At 48.3% G+C, this 22,494-nt stretch overlaps 1 protein-coding gene across 12 annotated transcripts in view; it reads left to right on the top strand.

The window, feature by feature from the left end:
- Positions 1-22,494, top strand: part of RALGPS1 (Ral GEF with PH domain and SH3 binding motif 1) — a 289,205-nt gene that overhangs the window by 62,277 nt on the left and 204,434 nt on the right. For all 12 annotated transcript variants that reach the window (XM_088793588.1, XM_074331044.2, XM_074331047.2 and 9 more), the window contains 2 exons: positions 13,878-13,999; positions 17,063-17,170. In XM_088793588.1, the coding sequence (XP_088649714.1) occupies positions 13,943-13,999; positions 17,063-17,170 (165 nt within the window). In that variant the 5' untranslated portion in view covers positions 13,878-13,942. The remainder of the gene's footprint in view (positions 1-13,877; positions 14,000-17,062; positions 17,171-22,494) is intronic.

The raw sequence follows: 22,494 nt of genomic DNA, 5'->3' as shown, positions 1-22,494 counted from the left end.
GTGGGTTGAAGGCCTTTTATTTGTCTACCCTGTTGGGTTTGACTAATAGCAATAGGGATATGTGGCTTCTGCAGTTTAAACAGGAAGTCCAGTAAAGTATTAGTATAATTTAAAAAGAATTAAATATCAAGAGACACCTTAGAAGGTGTATCTGCACCTTCCTTTCTGTCATTTGTTTCTTTTGGGCTTATCTTTATAAGTGTCACTGTTTAAGCAAGGACATTTGAGTTTTCCTTTTTGTAAGACAAAGGCTTAGGCTGTTGGTTGTGTTAACATCTCTCTTCCCACTTTTGGGCTTGGCATTCTGGACCGAAGCATAAATAGACAACAGCACCAGTCCTGCTCGAGCAGCAGGGAGGCTCTGCTCCTCATAACCCGAGTCAGGGCTGCTCAGAAAAGGCCCGGGAGCCGTGGGCCAGCTCCTGCTGCTGCTTGCGTGACCCTTACTGGGTGTCCCAGCTGTGACAGTCCAGGGAGAAGACAAACACATAATTCACCACAAATAGGACGGCTGTGCGGAGCAGTCTGGGTGCTCCAAAAGCCTGTGGAAGAAGGACGTAACAATCAAGGTCACAGCAAGGTTTCCGGAGGAAGTGACATCTAGAGTGAAACTGGAAAGGAGAGTAGGAAGGAGATGAACCAGTCCCTGTGCACACGTGGCTGTGAGAGACAGCAGGGTGGGGTGGCCACCGGGGTTCTCCAGCGACACTTTGGCACCTACCTGCCTGTTAGGGCTGCACATCTCTTCTTCCTTGGCTGGAAGCTACTTCCAAGGGGCCAGATGGGAAGGGGCTGGCAGAGGGACTGAATCTCAGAACATGCACCCCTGCAGGCAGAGCCTGGGGTTCTCAGTGGGTTGGGTGCCTCTAAGCCCCCTTCCTTCCCTCACACCCAGCTTCCCTCCACGACCTTGTCTCCTGACCGGCCCTCCTGTGTGAGGGCCATGGCCCTGACCACGTGGGAGTGGATTGGAATGCAAGGGAATAGGGGGAGGAAGCAAATGGAAAGCTGGGACTGGACGTGGTCTTCGAATGGGGCGATGCTTGTTGGGTGTGTTGAAGGTCAGTCTTTAGGGAGTCTGGGAAGGGGTCTGGGCTGGAGGGATTGTTAAATCAAGTCTCGCCCACTTTTAGCTGAAGCCCCTCTTGGGTGTCTAGTTCCACTCGAGCTGAAGCTGAACCTAAGCCCACTGGTGCCCCTTCCCTTGGCCCTTCTAGCCATTAGCCCAGGTGTTTGTACCACTTCTCCCTCCTCCCCACCCTCTCCAGTGCTGCAGAGGTGTTCGCATCTGCCAGAGCATCTTCTCTCCTGGAAGTCCCTGTGCAATCCTTGAGCCCTTTTTCCTTTTTGGCAGCAGAGCCAGGTGGCTGGGGTGCTGATGGGATGGCTTAGGCATCTCAGTCTTGCTCTGCCCCTGCCCCTGGCCATAGCAGGCCGGGGGGTCGTTCGTCGTTCATTCATTCATTCATTTTTTTTCCTTTTTTTGAGAACGCAGCAGACTATGCTGCAAACTGGGGATAAAATGACATTTAAGCACTTACCTGTGCCAGGCGCTGTGATCAACACTTATCCCACAGAGGTGGCCTCAGTTCAGGAACTTAACACTTGTAAGTGCTTGGCCGAGAGCCTGGCACCCGCCAGTACCCGTGAGTGCCAGCGGGGCTGTTGGTTAGTGCTCACACGAGGGGAGTACAGTCCTGTACCCCCACTTTACAGAGGGGGACATTGGAGCTTCGAGGACTTGCCAGCCATCACATAGGTGGTAGGTAGCAGAGCCAGGATGCAAACCCAGAATTGTTGGACTTCAAGCCCGTGTCTCGGGGTGAATGAGGTAGGTGTGACACCTTACAGAGCTGAGCGAGCAGGGAGAGGCAGGAGAAAGCAGCATTTCTATGTCAGAGTGACGAGGGCTACAGCGGGAGGGGCACGACGCGGACAGGGGACCTGAAGGACGGAGGAGGGGGACCAGTATTCCAGGCAGAGCCCTGGGGTGAGCAGCGTTGCTTCCCCGTCACCCATGGGCTACGCCTCAGTCCCCTCCGGGCTTTGGTGAGGATGCACCTGTTTAGTGGTCTGTCCATGCTTAGTTAGTGATTAATCATTGGATGGCAGGGAAGTGGCTGTTCATCCCAGATCTCGGGGACCATGACCCCAGGCCCGCCCACTGGGGAAGAACCCTCCTCAGCATCGTGTCACCTGACGTCCTGCCACTCTATGAATCCCACAGCCTTCTGGGGGACGCGTGTGCATGGCCTGGGTTACAGATCTGTGTTGCTCAGCCGTCCCGCTCATTCAGTTGCCCCATGGGACTGACTGCTCCACGGCAGTTGCAGAAGAATGAAGCATCGTTATAAAACTGGGATTGAAAATCTAAGCTAAATAAGCCTCACCATGGCCTTCCATCCCAGCAAATCAAACTGTTTCTTTCCCCGTTCCCTTCCCGTCCCCGTCCGCAGGGCGAGTGGGTTTTTACACAGTTGCGCATCTCGCTGCTGCAGCTGCTTTTTGCGGTTGGAAATGAGATCGAGCAGTGAGACAATGGCCACCAGGTGGCGCTACAGCACCAGGCATCCGACTCCAACCTCCCAAGTCTGTCAGACCTGCCGGTGAGCCAGCCTTGAAGTGCTCGTGTATAGTAATTTTAAAAGAAATTGAAAAGTACAAAAAGTAGAAAGTAAAAGTGCTGTACAACGACCTTTAAGAGGCAATGACATAAACAGATGAATGGATATCCTTCTGTACTTTTATGTGTTCACATGTACAAGTGTGCATACGCGCTGGTAAATTTTTAAAAACATGTCCAAAGGGCTCAGGCCTTCTCAGACGCCCCCACCCTCTTTAAAATTGTAACCCCGCGCTCCCCCCACTCTGCCTCTCTCCTTTCCTTGCTTTGCTTTTTTCCCTATTACCTGGCATCAGCTGACACACCGTGTATTTTACTGGATGCTTTATTTATTGTCTGTTTCCCCTACTAGAATGTACCGGGGGACTTCTGGCTTTTCCTTCATGCTCTATGCCCAGCAGCTTGATACATATTAGACTTTCAGTAAATGAACGAACGAACGAATGAATGAATGTGACTATGTCCTGAATTTGTAGACATCTTTGTAAATACTGATCTGCCTCATCCTTTCAAACCACGGCTTACTGTCCCCGTGAGTGGGTGCACTCCAGCTGCATGGGCTGAAACACATCAATGAGGTTTTCCAGCCTTTTTTTTTTTGGTAGCTAATATTGCAGTCAGTGAACTTCCTGGAACCTACTCTCTGGTCGCCTGTCTGATGATTTCCTTGCTTTGCTCAGACTCTGGGCTAACTGAGTGCTTTACAAACAACATCTCATGTAATTCTCATACCATACACCTCACACCTGTAAGAGGTGCTGCTCTTAGCTTCTCTTTTTACAGGTGACAAGCCTCTGCCCAAGGCCACATGTCTGCTGTTGAGCCACAGCTATTCAGATGGGGGTGGGAGGGCTCTTTCTATATGAAGGATGTTACTTCATCATTTCTCACGTGACTTCACAAACACCCTTTCCCCAGCTTATTGACTGTCTTTCATCTTTTTTATAATGTCTTTTCCTAATCAGAACTTTTAATTTTTAACATAGTTAAATCTGCCAATAGTTTCTTTTGTTTCCAGGCTTTTGTATCACCCTAGAGAGAACTTTTGACTCCAATAAAAATTTTTTTTTTGGTATTTCCTCTCATGTTTTTATGGGAATTTTTTCATTTAAATCTTTAGTCCATCAAAAATTTATTTTTATATGTAATATTGGGTAAGATTTTAAACAAATCCTCCCTCAAGTGAATAGTCAATTGTTTCATTAGCATTTATTGAATTATCCATTCTTCCCGACCATCTGAAATGCCATCGTGATCAGATAGGAATTCTCACATACGCTTCGTCTTGGCTCTGGGCTGTGTTCTGTCCCGCTGATGTGTCCATTCTCTTCCATGCAGTGTCCTGGCAGGACACGTGCCATCTCATTATACTTTCTTTTTTGAAAACTTCTTAGCTATTTTTGCCTGTTCTTCCAGATGAAATTTTAAATCAATTTGTTGACTTCCAGAATGAGTCCCCTTAGAATTTAGAATGAGCTTATATTTTATATATAGGTCAGTTGGGGAGACTTGATGTCTTTACAATATTGTCTCCTTATCAAGAGAAGTGAATCAACTCTCTTTTGACTTTTAAACCCTCTTTTCTTTTTTGTCTTTTAATTTGCTTCAAATGATTTTTGTACATTTCTTTTAAAGTTTATTTCTAGATATTTTTTCCTTTCACTAGTGGACTCTCGTGCCATTACATTTTCTAGCCGGTTATTGTTCGGGGAGAGGAAATAGTTGATGTGATGGCCGGATGTCTAACACTCATAGCTTCCTCCTCAATCCAATTCCATTTGCTTCAAATCTTCTAGGAATTCTTCACTTCTGGTCTGTTGATGTCATCCTTGCTTGTATTCAACACTGAAGATTTCTCATTCTTATTTTTTATTTCTGTGGTTATTTCAACAAGATTTGAAGAGGGAAAGGCAAAATGTATGGACCCAGTTCATCGTCTTGAAACCAAATCTTTCTGTAGTTTGATGTCAAAATGTCATTTCCTCGGTGCACTTTTGGTGGCTCTACTTCACCCTTCATCCCTGCAGTATTCTCCACCGAATGTGGACCGATACTTGAAGACAACTTGGTGCTAGGGGGACGTTTCCCTTAAGTGTCACCCAGCCTCACGGGGCATGCCCTTTTCCTAACAGGCTTTCCGGGCTGCCGCTCAGACTGTTTTCACACCCCTGCTCCGGCCACACCTTGCCCAGCCCACCTTACTCCCTGGAGACACCCATCCTCCTGTTTGGTGGGACGTGCTAGGCTGTGCTTAATGAGGCAGGAAGGTCCAAAAATGTGGGTGTCCTGTTCTACCAACAATGGGGGCCAACCTACTCCTCACCTCAAGGTTTCTGAAGCATCTGAACAGAGAAGGAACAGCAGCAGAGGAGAATTAAAGCACCTGTATCATGAGCCAGGCTTCTCTGGTCGGAGCTGGTTGAAGCAAGTGATAGGCTCATAGCACGAGGGGGCCTCCTACACCCCCAAGCTTGATCTGTGTCTTGGGCCCTTACCTTCCTCTGGCCAGCAGCAGTGTCCAGGAATGTGCAGGCGAGGTGGGCACATTTAGGGGTACATGTGGGAGTCAGAGAAAGCCGAGCCCAAGCAGGGCCCCATTTGCCTCACGGATCTCACAGCAGCAGTGGGGAGAGCACAGGTGGGCCTTGAACAGGTGTGTGACCTTTTGGCACTCAGTGATGCTCCTAATGGATGTGGCCCAGTCGTTACCAGTCAGACCAGTTAAGTCCTCTGCCCTTGGCCGGGACTCAGAGGGAGGGAGGGAATCCCCTGGTCCTTACAGTAAAGTCGTCCTGTCTCCATTGTTTGTCCACCAGATACTACATGTTTGGCCTTCGGCCCACATGTCACGGGTGGAAAATGCCTGAACCTCGGTAACCCGGAGCTGCAGCTCACATGAGGGTTCGCTTGGGAAATGGCGAGCCCCTGGTTTTAGGCCTGCTTGTTGGGATTGTGTGTGTCGGGGGGTGCGGTGTGAGGGTGTAGAATCCCTTTACATTTGTTTAAACGTTTTATTCTGAAATAATTTTAGACTTTTAGAAAAGTTGCAAAATAATACAGAACATTCATATATACCCTCCACCCAGGTTCCCCATGAGCAGCTTACATAACCATAGTACAGTTATCAAATTAGCACAGGGAAATACCATGAACTAAACTGGCGACCCATTTCAGATGTCACCAGTGTCCTGGTAATGGTTTCGTCCTGTTCCAGGATTCAGTGCAGGATCCCGGCCTGCATTTACTTGTTGATGAGTTTCCTCCCGTCTGTGACAGTTCCCCAGTCTGTCCAGAAGGTCACGTCAGATCCTCATTGGATGATATGTATGGTCTAGTTTTGTGCTTCTGCTTCACATACCTGCCGAGTAAAAGCGTCTCACCCGAGAGAGCTCACTGAGCCCCTGGGTATTGTTAGGTGCCAGGCTGGCTGCCACCCCTGTGGAAAGCAGGTTCTCCCGCCTCCCTGGGGCTGCCCTCCTCCGCGGTGGCCTGAGTGGTGGCCACCCTTCTCCTTTGTCCAGGGCGGGGGGCTGCTAACACAGTCCTACCCTGGCCCCCTGCTCCGAAACTTGCTTCGTCACATGTCCTCCCTCTCTTGCCTTGTTAATATTTTGCCCTCCACTAACTCCTTCGTCTGAGCCTGAGAAGATGCTCAGGCTGCCCAGAAAACGCCAGCCTCCATCTCCTGCCTGCATTTCTCGCCTTCCCTTTTCTGCCCCACCTGGCACTGGGGGGACCGAGAATGTCTCTCCCTTTGCAGGTTGGCCTTTCCCTGACGGCGCTGAGGGCGCTCTTGCCAGCAGGTGCCGGGCTGTCCTCAGCTCCATCCTCAGTGGTGCTGCATTATTTCCTGCCCTTGGTGGGGCTCTTTCTCCTCTTCCACTGCCCGTGTCTGTATAATGAGGTCGCTGCCCAGGGCCTACGTCATCCCCTTATCATCCAGGGCATTTTTCTCACTTGCTTCTGGAGGAAGATCCAGGATGCAGCCTGTTTTTCTGCAGATGGGATGCTCTACATACAGGAAAATTCACCCTTTTTAGTGTAAATCTTGTGAGGTTTTGTTTTATGTTTTAAAAGGCTCACTCTGTTTGTGTCAAGAATAAACCGTGAGGAGGCAGGGGTGAGCCGGGAGGCTGCCGAGGGCTGCCCGGGGTGGGAACAGCCAGCCGCTCTTCTGCTTCCAGATGACACTGCCTGCTTCTGCGCAGACCACATGCTCCCCAGACTTTCAGGTGAAGCAGGGGACTGACTGAGTGAGGGGCTGTGCAGTGTCGGGGACAGTGAGTGGGGCAGCGTGTCCCTGGTCTGTTTCCCAGGATCCTCGATTCAAAAAGGGAAGCTTCACTACCCAGGCTTCCAGAATGGACGGGCACCCACCAGGATGCCCAGGGCTGTTGTGGGTGTCTGGCGTGTCCTGGGTAGACCACCCTCATTTCTTCACTTTCCTGTTCACCCCCATTTCCCAAAGCTCCCTTCAAGCCCTCCCCTCCACCTCCCGTTTTCCTAATGGAAAAAAATCTGCCTGCCCTTCTGACGGAAGAATCAGGCCTTACGTACCAACTAGTGGCTGCGGGTGAGGCTCTCTCTCCTCCATCTGTTTCCACAGCTTTGTTTTGGAAGGAAAGAACCTTTGGTTTCAAGAGTAATTATTTGTGCACGCGGAGGGCATGGGGAAGCGCTAGCCAGCCTCTTCATAGAGGGTTTAAAATAAAACTGTTCTGCCAACCAGAGGATTAGTTCTCTTTTGAGAACCCTCTCCCGGTTTTAAGAGAAATGCATATTCTTCATTCGTGTTCCTCCCTCTGCCTTAACTTCACATTGGTTTCTGTAGTCTTGTGCTAAGACCCGCCCCAGGGAGGGTGAGGAGGTGCTGTAGTCACAGCTGTCATTCACGGGGGCACTGGCCAGCCGCTCATGATGTACCTCATCCTATGAGTCCCTTCCACACTGTGAGGGAGGTACCGCGATTCTCCCCATTATACAGATGAGGAAGGTGAGGCTTGGCCAGGTCCAGCAATATGCCAAGGGCACAAAGTAAGTGATAGGTGAGAATTCAAGTCCTGATTTATCTGTTCGCTAAGCCGCAGAGGAGCCTGGCCCCTGCCTCAGAGGCTGTGCTGTAGCTGCCCTGCTCTGAGCTTTGCCAGGCCTGCGATTGCGGGTCGTGCTCCTCGGGGGAGCAGGGTGTTGAGCTACAGGCTGATGTGAGGCCTCCCCAAGCCCTGCTGTGCTCGGGGTGCCGTCCGTCCATAGACCGAAGAGTAGGTGCTGTAAATACGTCTCACCATTTTCCCAGTGGCTGTAGATATTGCTGTGACTTTTAAACCACAAATTCATTTCAATGTTGGTGATTTATCATAGCTTTTGTTATTAAGGGTTTCCTCTTAATCAGCAGATGCCAAAAAGAGAACTAAATTATTTTTAGTGTTGAAAAGGAAGGTCTCTAAAATGCATTTTCATGTATTTACCTGTTTTTGTATCTCCTCATACCTATATGCGGACGTGCGCATAAATGCTGCCTCACGCTACGTGGCCCGTGGAACCTCGGGCCTGGGACTAGGGGCTGTGCAGAGGAGTCTTTCCTTTTTTATTTTGTTTCTTTTTACTCACTGTCTATCATTTTCACATGGACGTGTATTACTTTGACATGAGAAGTTCAGGAAGTCCTCCTACCTGACTGGCAATGTGAAGCACCCAGGCCGGACTGGAGGTTTCCGAGGACGAAATGGGCCTGTTCCTGTCTGCCTCCCCGGCTGCAGCACTCAGTGTGCGGGCCGGGTGGGGGTGGGGGAGGGGGCGCTGGGTCAGCGCCTGTCACGTGACCCCGTGGATTGCTGCCTGAGGGTGCCTGCCCTGCTTCAGCTCCATAAATGCAGGTGCTTCCGTTTCCCAAGAACATGCTGTCTTCCTGGCCCTTTTCTCCAGGTTTGCTCCGGTTCCCAAGTTTTACCCTTTTTTCATGGGGTCTGCAGACCCTCGGTCTCTAATGCCAGCCCTCCCTCCCAGCGCGCTGCTGCCCTCCATGTGGACACTGCTGCCTCCCCAGCCATCCAGCCCTCCCCGCTCGTTACCTCCCCCTCCCTCAGCGAGAGAGGTGAGATGTTGGACGTGGAGCATTTGGCAGGGGGGTTGAGAGGAGTGGGTGAGGATGGCGGTGAGCCCTACAGCGAGTGACGGCGCTGTGCTTACGTGGGCAGGCCTCTTTGAAAGCCGCCAGACACTGCTGCTTGCCAGGAAAAGAGGTTTGGCTAGTGCGGAGCGGGTCAGGAGGAGGCAGAGATAACACCGTGCCAGCCCGCGGAGCAGGGCCTTCCTTGAGCGACTGGGAGGTGGTCCAGCCCAAGAGTGATGGTTACCCTGGGGGTTACCTTTTGCGATACTGTGTAAATCTGACAGCCTGTGTGTGTGTGTGTATGTGTGTGTGTGTGCGCGCGCGCGTGCACTTATTGTTCCTGAAGTGAACCTAAAATTGGTAGAGGGGTTGTAGGCAGAAACCCTCTTTGTTTTCCTGTCTGTCTTTGTTGTAACGTCTGTTCAAGACCCAGGAAGGTGAAACAAGCTTTGACCACATCTGCTGAGAGCAGCTCACCCCACGCTGAGGAAGCAGGCTCTGAAGTGGGGCTCGGAGTCCATTTTTATACTTGCCTGAAACATTTGGAAGAGATCACGCTCTTGTAATTGAACATTCCTGGATGTGTGTATTTTCTTTGAAACAACCTCTTTAAACTTAGGAAAAAGTAGTTATTCTGCCTTTTCAACAGTGGTCAGCACCAGACTGTCTGATGTTATTTTCTTGGTTTCCTGAACTTGAAACACTGAAGCAGAATTCTGAGTTTGGAAGGGAACCAACTTTGCATATGGGTTTTCCTTCCCCTGGTCAGGAGCCCGCACACAGCAGAGCAGATTCTGTCATACAGAAACGAGACGTGGGATTGTTCTGTGGTTCTCACACAACGGCCACGTTCTTCTGAAGTTACATCATGAGAATCGCTTTTTCTTCTGCAGTGTTTTGGTTTTCAGGGAGGCATTAGCAGCATGAGATTGTGTGTGTGTGTGTGTGTGTGTGTGTGTGTGTGTGTGTGTGGTGAGAGAAGCAGGCAGAGGGGGAAAGGTAGGGTTTTGGTGCGTACAGATAATTATGGCCCAACTAAAACGTCTGGTGCTCTTACCTTTAGGCCAGGCTGCCTCCCCGTGTGGCAGAGGGCACAGTCAATGCAGGGGGGTCAGTGTTTCCTCATCTGTAAAATGGTTTTTTAAATGCTGATAAATCCTTAGCCAGAGCCAAAACAAAGTGTCTAATAGATTGTCAGGATGACAGTCGTGATCAGACTGCACGTGAGCTCCTTGAGGCCCCAAGGGCTGGCACAGCGGTGCAGGGCTTGAGAAGAGTTTCACCAAGTTTGCTGGACAGATGAGGGAGTGGCCAGGAGACAACGTGCTGGTGCTGTGGCTGCGGTGTCAGGGCCACCTGTTAAAACAAACTCCGTGCCTGCCTCGTGCTGCTGTGTCCCCTGAAATTTAGCATTTCTCTCAGTTACTCATGCCTGGGTAGTTGGGGAGAGACACGGGGCTAGGGACAAATGAGAAGGGAAACCGCTCCCTTACGCTCCTGGCACACTGGCCTCTCGGTGGCCTTTGATGTCTTCGTGCTTCCCCACATGCTCAGACGGCCCTTCCTGTTCTCTGCCCGCCCTTTCCTTGGAACACTCCCACTCATCCTTTAAGACCTGGTTCACTGGCTCTTCTCAGTGATGTCGACTTTGACCCCCAAGGTGAACCTATGATCTGTTACAGCACATGTCCTGTGAGTATCCACTTACTGGGTTTTCTCCCCCACTACTCTGTAGGACCCTGGAGGGCAGGGCTGTGTCATCTTCGACTCTCCAGAACTGCTGCTCCACCAGCAGTCTCAGTGGATGGGTGTTGAGGGAACGAATGAATGAACTGCTTAGCAGCGTGTAGCTGGTAGGCCACCATCTACCCAGTCGTAACAGCCCCAGACTGAGACGTCATCCCTATTTACCTCTCCCCTCGCATGCATTCCATCAGCAAGTCTTGTCTGCTTCCCTACCTGGCCCCCTGCCAAATGCATCCATCTGTGCTGTGGCCAGCATTCCAGGCCATTGCCGTCTCATGCCCCCCTGGCTTCACCACTCCTGGCTTGGGCTCTCCAATCCAGTTTTCCGCACGGTAGCCACACGATTGTCAGAAACAGATCAGATCGTGTCACTCCTCGGCTCAGAAGCCTCTAGTGACTCCACACAAAACCCAACTCCCCACTATGGCCTTCAGGGCCCTTCGTGCTCGGGCCCCAGCCTGTCTGTCCTCTGCCTCCCTCTGCCTCAGCGGCAGCCCTACCACCGGCCTCCATCACAGAGCTTCTAAGCTCAGTTGTGTCTCAGGGCCTTTGCACTTGCCGTGCCCTCAGCGAAGAACATTGCCCTGGTTATTATGGCCGACTCCTTCTTTCCTCAGGTTGCCGCTCAAATGTCCTGGCTTCAGGCAGCCCTTCCCGACCATCCTGGCAAATACCGTTGTCTGCCCTATTTTATTTCTTCAGGACAGTTTTCATTATCTGAAGTTATCTTTTTTGTTCACGTGTATTTTCTGAGTCCTGCCTGGAATATAAATTCTGTGGGGAGAGGGCCTGCTCATTTCGTGTCCTCAGTGCCTGGAATGGGGTTCTTGACCATGCGTCTCTGAGTTTGCACGGGAGAAAAATGACATCTTTATTTTTACACACTTCTACCTGAAATTTGGCATTTCTCTCAGTTACTCATGTAGACAATGAATCACAGTAATATTAACAGTACCGTGGACTTTGTCACAAAAATCACAGGTATTTTCGTATCACATAATAACTGGACATCTCAGAATGTCTATGCTCATAGCTACTTTGAAATTATGGTAGTTGTTAGATCTGCCAATAGATCTGGTTATTGAATGCAATAATAAGTATGGGAATGCATATTCCCTTACATGAAGAAATACATGTATTACTTACTACATTACACATTGTTTTTGAAATAATTTAATGACTGTATGTTAATATAATTGGTTGCCTGAGTAATCCTGTGTAATTGATTTCCTGTGTAATTTTATTTTCTGCATTTAAAAACATTGCTGTGAGAAGGGGCCCAGATGCTTCACCAGACTGCCAGACGGGTCCGAGGCACAGCAGCGGTCAGGAACTCCTCCCTAGAACCCTGCCTGCGTGACGCAGGAGTTCAGTGCGTGAGTGGGTGCGTGAGTGACGAGTGGATAAGTGAATGATGGTGCATAGCTTTCCCCGCTCAGATGAGCCCCCGTGTTTTCAGGGTCAGGTTTCTGGTGGCTTGGCATGAACTTGGAATTTAGGGAATAGCCTTGGTCAGGGTCTTTTGGAAATCTTAACTACCTGACACTGAAAAAGAGGCATTTGTTCCAGAGCCCTGGACGTGGGAACCAGGCCCACTGCTCTCCTTTTCTTTCAGACATGGCTGTCTCTTTAGCTTCCTCTGTGCGTCTGCCTCCTCCCCACTCTGACCAGACGGTCCCTGCACCGGGCGGGAGTCGGCCAGCCTCCACTCCTGAGGGTGCCTGTGCCTCGGTTTGGCTGACCAGCAGACTGGTGTCTCAGGGTCCTGAGTTCCAGGAAAATCATGGCCACTCTGGTCCAATCAGTCTGGCCTGGGAGGCTCGGCCCCCATCTTTAGGGAAGGGGTTCTCAGGGAGGGGCCTGGGCCAGGCTGATCCACTCGATGGGAGTCTGGTGTCTGAGGAGGAGTTGGGGCTTGACCAGGCCTCAGGGACTGAAGGTGGATGGGTGGGAGTTTCTCTGGGCCCTGGAAAGGATGTTCCATTCTGCTTGGTTCTGTGTTTTTCTTAGAATGTGAAATATCACTTGTATGAGAACCACTGCCCATAAATTAGGCTGTTTTTGTCAGTGGCAAGACGTGCAGGAGTCAGATCGGAAACAAGCACTCTGCCTGTCTAGCGTAGGCTGCCCATAGGAAGCATAACGGGTGTTCAGATAGCCCAGATCAGGCTGACACTTGATTCTTTTCCATCTGCCTCCAGACCATCTTTCCCAGTGACTTGTGGGCTTCACCTTGCTCTCTGGGATTGATTTTCTCATGGGCACCCCAGATCCAGCATGTCCCCAGTTAAATTCAGCTTTCCCTACACATCTGCTACACCATGTCTGTTTCTTTCCTTGGTGGACACGCCATCCTTCTGGTACCTCAAACGAGAAGCTACTCATCCTCAGCTTCTTCTCCCTGACCCCTGTCTGTCTCTCCGTCTGTCTCCTCTCTGAATTCGCTGCTGCAACCTTAGCACAGAGGACCCCCCTCCTCTCTTGCCGGGGTAATTGTTGGCTTCCCAACTGGTACCTTCCCTTCTCCGTTTCCTCCCCCATTATATCGCCCCTACTCTCCTGGTCACTTTCCTGCTAGCAGGCTGGTATGTGGCTACAGTTCTGTGATGTTAAGTGATGTGACAATTCTCTATTAGAGTTGTGCACACACTGGCATGAGAGCCAGCGGTTTGGCTTTGGGTGATCCCGGCACGATAACCAGACGGAATGGCATTCGAGCAGCGTCTTGAATGATGGGATCGGGGGACAGCATGAGCAAAGGCACCAAAGCCGAGTTACGTACCTTCTCTGTGCCTTAAATTCCTCACGTGTGATGTGGGTCTTACAGTGGGACCTGCCTGAGGACCGCTGTGAGCGTTACATGAGTTAAGGTGTGTGAGGCACACGGCACGGGATGAGCACAAGTGTGAGCCCTTGTCCACATTGTCGCTGATGAAACAGACGGGCTGGTGTGCAGGGAAACGCAGTAGTTTGTCTTCTCCATCTGCCTTCACTGTAAAACAAAGGTCATGAACCCTGGTCCCTGTGAGGGCCAGGCACGTACCAAAATGGTGGCACAGGCCAGGTGGGCAGCCGTTCTCAGCCCGGCTGATGGTCGTCATGCAGGAATGTGGGCCCAGCACTGCCAGGTATTTCTATGTTCAAGAAAAGTCAGAAATCCAGAATTCTGTTTGAAACCTTTCAATTTTTAAACATTGGTGATTCATTTAAAAAAATATTCAGACCTGTGTAAGCCCAACAGCTACACCTGTGGGCCATACTGAGCCCGAAGGCCGCTGACTTAGAGCCTGTCTTTCCAGGTCTCCTCTGGGCTCACTGCTCCTCGCACAGCTCGCCCCCAGGGGTGGGAACAAGCTGGCTCGGAAGGCTGGTCTGATGAGTCCCTTTGCCTTGCAGGACTTCTTCAGACAGGTTATGTCACCGACAGAAGCTGCCCTGAAGCTCCCTGTGGCCTGGAGACTATGTACAAGAGGAATGGTCTGATGGCTAGCGTCTTGGTCACCTCTGCCACTCCACAGGTACAGGGGACAGTGGGCGGGGCCCCTTTCAGCTGACCCTGGCCCCAGCTGCATCGTGGAGCGCAAGGCCGCGGGCTCCATGAATACCACCCTTCTTAGCACTCCCGAGGCCCCTGGCCACGCCAGGTGTGAGATTTGGGAGGCAGTCAGCCCTGAGGATCAGTGTGTTTTCTGAAGTTGTTCAAAGAAAAACAAATACCTGCCCAGTCCAGTCATAGCAAGTGCCACATTCCATTTTGGTGGCAAGAAGAGATCAGACCTTTCCCAAGAAAAGCCGCCGCTGATTATAAATAAGTCACACATTCCGGAATGAAGTCAGACAGAAGTGAGTCCAACTGGCCCTGTGTTCTTATTTACCTTGCTCACTAGGAAATGGCTGTAAGGACCGGTGGTCTGAGAGTGACCTGGGCTAGGGCCCCTGCCCTGGGGGTTTGGAGCTTGCTTTCCAGGTTCAGTCACGGAGCAGAGGCTTGCGGAGGAGTGGGTGTCATCTGAGTCTCAGGGATGCCACATGTCCAATGCCTGGCTCCTGTGACAAACTGGCAGCGCTCAGTGTTCTGAGCTCACAAGGCCCCATAGTCGAGCTGGGCTTTGAAATGATCTTGTGTAATCAGCTAGAAATTCACAGGAACTAATTCATTTCTTATAAAACTTTCAAAAGATTCCTTATTTTGATCTCTGGTTCTGAAAGCAAACTTGTGGGTACCTTTTAAAATTTCCTGATGGCGCCAATATAGGTTTAAATAAAGTTACTGCATCACCACCACCACCAGCACCGAATGTATTCGGGACAGCTTTTGATTAAATAAGGCCCCTTGTATGAGTGTGTTTGGGGCAGAGGCAAAGGGTGTTACAGGAAAGTTACAAAACCTGAAATCCTAGGAATGGACTCTGGTTGGTAACAAGAGGAATCAGACTTCTGTTTCTGTTTACAATTTGCATCCATCTAGAGCGCGCGCACACACACACACACGTATAGATACTATGTATATGTACATGTATGTATATACACATATACACGTATATGTGCATCCAGAACATGGTAGTTACTCGATAAATATTTGTTGAGTGAATGAATGAATGAATGAATGCATGTATAATCGAAGTGCTCAATACATTTCGGTGACTGAATGACCCACTGACACACACACACACCCGTAGTTAGTGCTGACTGTATACCAGGCACTGTTTGGCATGTTCCACAGGCACCACCCACTTAGTGCTCACAGTAACCCCATCAGCTATGGGCTGTAGTTCACCCCCAGGTTAGAGGTGAGGACACTAAGGCAGCGAGAGGTGAATAAACAGGCTTCAAATCGCCAGCTGATCAGCGGTGGGTGGGGATTCAAAGCCAGGCCTCTGTGACTCTCGAGCTGTGCCCCTAACCGTGATGACACTCCACTGCCCTGTCCCCTGCCTTCGCCTGCCTCCTGGATGGCGGTGTGGAAGTGCGGAGTGATTTCTAGGTGTCATCTGCTCAGAGTCTGTGTGTGAGACTGAGGGGTAGAATGGACTGCCAGTTCCAGAGGCACTCAGGGTGAGTCTTCATTGCTTTGCAAAGTTTAACATGGATTCTCCTCAGTGGAGACTGTCCCATCACCCATGGGATGGCAACTTTTACAATAGCCACCCCTGAGCCCACTCAGGCCCCTCGAATCAGCATCTCCCATGGTGGTGGGGGTTCTGCCACTTGCTTTGGGAGCTTCATTGTTTATAACCCACACTGCAACCCTGGGGAGTGGGTTCCAATGGCGCCGTTTTACAGACGGTGGCTGAGACTCAGTTACTAGGTGACAAGTAACTCACCTGAGGTCAGATAGCGGCCGGTGTGGAGCTGGCTCGTTGGCCAGATCAGTCTGACTTCAGCACTTTTAACCACCACAGTGTACTGTTGCTTACGATTATCTGAGAGTGTTTGGTAGAGGAAGTAGACTCATTTGTAAAACCTTTAAACGGCACAGGCCTATTGAAAGCTACAGGTTTAAGTTTCCGCTCCTCCTTTTAACCTCACATTTTCAGTTGTTGACTGTTGGTTTCCTTCACTGGCCTAAAAACACTCTAGTTTCCAGTAAGATTGCAAAGTTTTTCCAGATATAGCCATTTTGGAAAGAGTGAAATAAAGAGGAATTAATAAAAGCATATATTCTCTAAATCCCACTCCAAGATGTTGAGTTTAATGGAAACCACAAAATCCGTCTTCATGGATCGAGACAAATGAAACCGTTTGTGAACAGGGCACAGTCTTGGGGTGGTAAGCGTGATTGCCAAAGTACAATTTGATGAAATTCAATAAAATTGAAGAGCAGGTGTGTTCAGCATTCTGGGATCCCCACAGTGTTGGGTTTTCCTGACACCGGCCACACTTGGGGAGTTTTAACTTGCTTTTTTTATGGGAAACCCTTTCTTTGCATGCGGGACTGTGTTCTTCTTAATCACAGGCTCCACTAACTATAACGGTCACGCCCATCTCCCAGAGCCACTTGGTTGCCTCTCAACTCAACAGCTAACTGACTTTGAATTCCAAGTGGCCCGTACATGAGATAGGTCTTGAGAGCCAGTGTAACTTAACATTTCGTGGAATAATTTCCTGCAGTGACTTCAAATCACAGGAAAAAAAGAGGTGAAAACAGGTAATGTTTAAAAGAGGCAACAAAACAGGTGAGCTCCGCAGGCCTCCTGAGACGTGGAGGCCAGTTCTCCCCGAAGGAAGAGGGGGCTGTATTTTTGGCCCCACCACCACACAGCCAGCTGGAAGCAGGTGGGGTACAGTGATGGAGGGGATGCTTTCTGGGATCAGCAAGCTACACAGCGACGTTCGCTCTGGCTCTTCCGTTTCCTAGGGGGAGTGCCGTTGCCTCTCCTCCCTTAGCTCTAAGGTGGGACTAGTCGTCGTGTGTGCTCAGAGCCTTGGTAAGAGAAGTAAAGAAGGTGATGCCTGTGAAGTGCCTAGCGCTGTCTGAGCCCTAGGAGCGTTTGTCCCTCTCGCCTCCTCAGCTGTGAGGTGTGGGAGTCGGTCACCCTGGAGTCAGCCCGACACTCAGGCGGCACCGTCTCTCCCTGCAGGGCAGCAGCAGCTCCGACTCACTGGAGGGCCAGAGCTGCGACTATGCCAGCAAGAGCTACGACGCCGTTGTCTTCGATGTCCTGAAAGTGACTCCCGAGGAGTTTGCTGTAAGTAACAGAACTGATGTGTGTGCTGGCGGGGGCAGGGGTGGGGGTCAGTGCTCAGGTCGGAAATAACCCACATACCCAACGATAGGGGATTGTTGAGTAAAGTATTCTTTATGAAATACCATGCAGTGTTAAACGGGATGCTTTCAATCTAGAAATTAACCACCTTGGGAGGCATGCCCAATATACGTGAATAATAAGTGAGAGGAGTAGTTATAACACAATTTAGAGAGAATAATGCCATTTTTTTAAAAAGCATGTACAACACACACCTATTTATATTTGCATAAGAAGAGGTCTAGATTTGATGTTTACATATTCATAAATATTTGGATGTATATGGCCAAACAGATTATTTACTGTAGTTTCTGGTTACAGGAGTCTAGGTAATTGGAATTTTATTTTTCTTCTTTTTATTTATCTGTACTTTTTACATTTTTACAATGACCGTTTTCTACAATGGCAGACAATATTATTTGGGCAATTTTTGTAATGATACATTTAAAAAAATTGCTTTCGTTCAACCCGTGTTGCTGTTGGTCAGACTGGGGGCCGTCCTTGTGGTGGAGCAGAGCTGGCTCCCCGTTTTTCTATGACTTCACTTCTTCCTTTTGCAGTTTGGGGGCACAGGGAGTCCACTGGCTCTGGGGTGACCTCGAGCCTGACTCTGAGCACTGTCCCAGGGCTGCATTTCTCTGCAGAACCACGGTGGTGTTTCCCACCATGACCGTTTCTTCCCTGTCTCTCTTGCTGGAGCAGGTTTTGTGCCCTCCAGGGCATTACGGGAGCTAACTGGGCCCCATCTCATTGCTCCGGCATCACTGGCTCCCGCATGTACATTGAGCCAGGACGTGCTGAGCCTGGCACATGCATCTCGTCCTTCAGTGTGTCTGAGGGATCCTTTCAACACCTGCGTGGATCTGTCTAGCGGCTCCGTCTTACTGGAATGAGACCCAGAGTTGCTCCCAGGCCTCCAGTGCCCACGGTGGTCTGGCCGACCCTTCTCTCCGCCCCGATCTCCTTGCTCCCCAGCTGTGCTGTGGCTGCCTTTCTTGCCCAGACTCACTTGGCATCCCCCTGTCTCAGGGCTCTGTGCTTATTCTTCTTTCAGTCCTGATGGCTCTTCTCCACATGAGTCTCTGTTCAGATGTCAGCTCTCGGGCTCAGGTAGCGTCTCTCCATCAGTCTCTCTTCCCTCACTCTGCTCTGTTTTCTGCATATCTCTTATTACTACCCAACATTACATTATTTAATCATATTTTTGTGCTGTATCTTTTCCACAGGAATATAAACTCGAAGGACAGAAACTTTATCTGACCTGTTCATTGCTCTTTCCCCAGTGCTTGGAATAATGCCAACTCATGGGAGGTGTTCAATAAACACACGTTGACTGAAAGAATTCGCTCCTCAGAACAACCTGATGAGGCAGATTATCAGCTCTTCATTTTCTAATAAAGAAACTCAGGATCTAAGAGATCAGTTCCTTTACCTGGATCGGGGGTTAGGCAGGCCAAGGCTGCCACCTTCGTCTACTCGTCACTTACTCAATGATAATAACAAGGGCAGCTCCTGTTTTAGAACCGTGTCTATGGCTTCTGCTGTATGTTTCACACACGTTATCTAATTTGCTTTTCACAAGAGCCTTATGAAGTCGGTATATTTATTATTCCCAATATACTGATGAGCAAGTCAGTGCTTAGAGAGGAAAGTCACCTTGTCACACAGTAACTGGCACGACCTATCTGGGATTTAACCTCAGGCTGTGTGACAGTCTAGACCAGAGCTGGCCAGCAGAAATATAATCCAAGCCACACGTACAATTTTAAACTTTCTACCTTCAACCTTAAAAAAGGCGAACTTACTTCAAAAAATATATTTTGTTTAACTTAGTATATTTAAAATATTATCATTTCAATGGATAAGCCACATAAAAGTATTGCGATACTTTGTATTCTTTTTCCAAAGTAAGTCTTCAAAACTCAACATGCATTTTGAACTCAGAGTGTGTTTCAAATGCCCAGTAGCCACCTGTGGCTGGTGGCCACTGTGTTGGGCAGTGCAGTGAGTCTGGACTTGTAGCCAGACTCGTAGCTCCCAAGCCTCATTACTTCTCCTTTAGAAGACTTCGTGGACCTTGCTGGCTGGTGGTTGAGCTGCTATATTCTATTTGCTTTTGTTTGTTTGTTGTATTTCTGAGCTTTGTGAACGGAATGAAGCAATCATGAGGCTTAAAAACCCCTTAACAGCTGTTCACCATGCGGAGTGGCAGAGAGGTACGGTGGGCTGCACCTAGAATGACCCTGCCCGGCAGGACTGCCTGCTGAGACATCGGTCCTGGCGTTCTAGCCTCCCCCTGAAATACATTCGGCTTGCCCTGGCCAATTTTCTGAGGCTGGCAGGCTGCAGGGAGGATGGGGAATGCTCTAAGGGTGCAATGCTAACACGTTGGCTGCCCCTGCCAGAGTCAGTGCGTCTTTAGCTCAGATGTGAAGCCGGGTCCCCTGGAGTCTTTGGTCGCTGTGGAAGCATTAGAGTTGCCAGGTGTTGGAATTGAACCAGACCACCTGGTATTTTAGTTTCCTGTCTAATAATATGAAAGAAGGAAAAAAGCCAGACACAGAAGTCCATAAAAAGTCTTTAAGCGATTCTGGGAAGATGGTAGTGACAGCAGCGTGGTTCTTATTCTCTCTGAACCCCCCACGTAAAAGTACCCAGCAACCAGACAGCAAACCCTGAAATACATTAACGATGTTTACAATAAAACTAGGTGACAAGTTATCCCCATCAACCCAAAATACAAGTGGCTGGGGGCACACCGCCCACATCAGTAACACCTGTAGAGCATCAACATCTGTCTAAGAGAAACAAGAAGTAAGCGTTGAGGCATTTGCCAGACTCGAGAATTGGAGAACCCCAAAATTTCCAATAGGAATTCACTGGAAAGTTTGGCAGGTCAATGTGAGAACAACAACTGGAATTGAGAGGGATTTTGACCTGATGAGTGGATGAGACGTGTGCACTAGGCCTTATAATCTCCTGAAACCAACCAGCTAAGGCTCACTTTCAGGCCAAGGCTCCATGCCAAAGAGAAGTTCAGTGTGGGAGTGGAGTGACAGTGCTCAGGACAGGGCAGTTAGGTTAAGGAAAAAAAAGGTCTAAAGAAAAGTGTGTGTGTAATCTCAAACAACAACTGTGTGTATTTGAACACTACATGAAAGCAACCAAAAGGAGAGCTATATGAAGTTAGAAGAACTACTCCGAACAATGTTTCCCTCAAATAAGTTCAGGAAAACTAATTCTACATAAAAATAAGCAACAGGAAATTATTGATGTCAAATCTTTCAGTTATTATAAGAAAAAAAGAGTAAGGAGAGAATCCCTATAGATAATGAAACCAAGCTAGGAAGGCACTCCACAAAACAGATAAAAACTGTAACTCTATTTCAAAATAAGCTAAGAGACATTAAGATCACGCTGTAAGGCATAAACAACATAAATCTGAAATAGAAAAATTTCAGAAATGAGGGTGACAACTTAGGAAAGAAGTGAAAATTGAAAAATGATTTTAGAAATGAAAATCGAACTAGAAGAACACAAGAATAGATCAACATAACAAAGTGCGTAAGGGAGGAAAAATTTTAAGGTCAAACTAAATGAAGAAAGAGATAAGACTTTGAGAAAAAGTGACAAATATTGATGATAGGCAAAGAAGATCCAACATACAGATAATATAAATCCCTGAAAGGGGAAAATAAAAAGGCAAGGGAACTGAACACATACTTAAACTATAATTTAAGAAAACTTTCACACACACAAAAATTAAAACTATATATTGAAAGAGCACGCCATGAAGCTGACAATGTCAACATATTCTTGGTAAACTACTGCATGTTAAAGAAACAGAAAATCCTGTGGGCATCTAGGCAAAATAACAAGTGACTTTTAAGAGAAATAAAATTAGATTACCATCCATCTTTTTGACAGAAACACTTTTTGCCAAAATAAAATAAAATAACAGATAAGTCAAGATAAGTGAGCCAAAGATTTTATATTCCGCAAAACTGACTTTCAAGTATAAAGGGCACAGATAAACTATTAGGAACATGCAAAGCCTCAGAGAATATTATTCCCATGAGCCCTTCCTGAGGAATCTACTAGAGAACAAGCTTAAGACAGTGAAAACAATTAGAGAAACATCATTATAAAGATTAATGGAGAGCGGTAACCATTCAGTTACAGTAGAATTAAGACTAAGTGAGGATTAAAAGGAGAGGGCATCGTATGCAATGGCTGCATGCCCATATAGTAGATATAATATGACTATTATAGTATGAACTATAAAAATGGAGGAGAATGGAGAGAACGTATGCAAAATTTCATAACTTTTCTCAGTAATTACAGTGATAGTGGTAGCATTAGTGTTATTATTCTGAGACCGTTGTGTGTATAATGTAGGATAAAATAAATGAATACTTTGGGGATGCTGTAACCCTATATTCCCTGTGTCCTACAGACCAGGATTTTTGATGTGGAAGAAAGGAGATACAGATACAATACAAAAGAGGCTAAGTAAATAAGTTAGGGAAAAAAAAACTGTTCTGAACTTGAATTTGAAATCTCTGTATAAATTCCAGATTGTGGTCTTGAAATATTATTTGTCATTAAAAGAAACAGGGCTTCCCGGGGAACTGGTTGATTCCAAGTCTAGGAAAGGAAATGTTCAAGATAAGCCTGGTATATCTTTCCAGTATGAGCGAGGAAGCTATCAAGGACTTGTAGAGTCATGTTAAAAGGATTCAAGAGCCAGCTAGAGGAGGCTCCCACGCCCAATGATGGGACAATTTGAACTTCAAAAGGATAGTCATAGCAATTGACTGAAACCCATCAAACAATGGGTCCTCACTGGATGATGATAGGGAACCAATGTATTATCTTAAAAACAGGAATATAAGGACAGAATCCACTGTTTGTCCTGCCTTTTTCTTTTGATCTGTATTGTGTAACCAAATTATAGATGAGAGAAAGTTTCTCTCTGTTAAATTATTTCAGTGACTAAATGGGAAAGAAATGATGGAATTGGAATAGCATCATTTTATAACGCCAGTGAACTAATAGATGTAAGCATTGGACATCAGCAGCCGTTCCCATCACAAAAGGAGAGGGGTTCTGTGCCTTCTGATGAAACAACATACCATCACTTCCAGTCCTGCCAAGGGATGGAGCCTGTGTCTGATCAAGTCTCTGGTTCCAGCTGCCAACTTTCAGGAAATGCCAAGGACAGAGGAATGTGTTGACCTCCATCACGAATGTGGGGAAATGTGTAG

This window comes from Rhinolophus sinicus, chromosome 16 (genome assembly GCF_057876585.1).
Source record: "Rhinolophus sinicus isolate RSI-liver-muscle chromosome 16, RSI-T2T, whole genome shotgun sequence".
Taxonomy (NCBI): Eukaryota; Metazoa; Chordata; class Mammalia; order Chiroptera; family Rhinolophidae; genus Rhinolophus; species Rhinolophus sinicus.
This window is presented reverse-complemented; position numbering and strand designations above follow the sequence as displayed.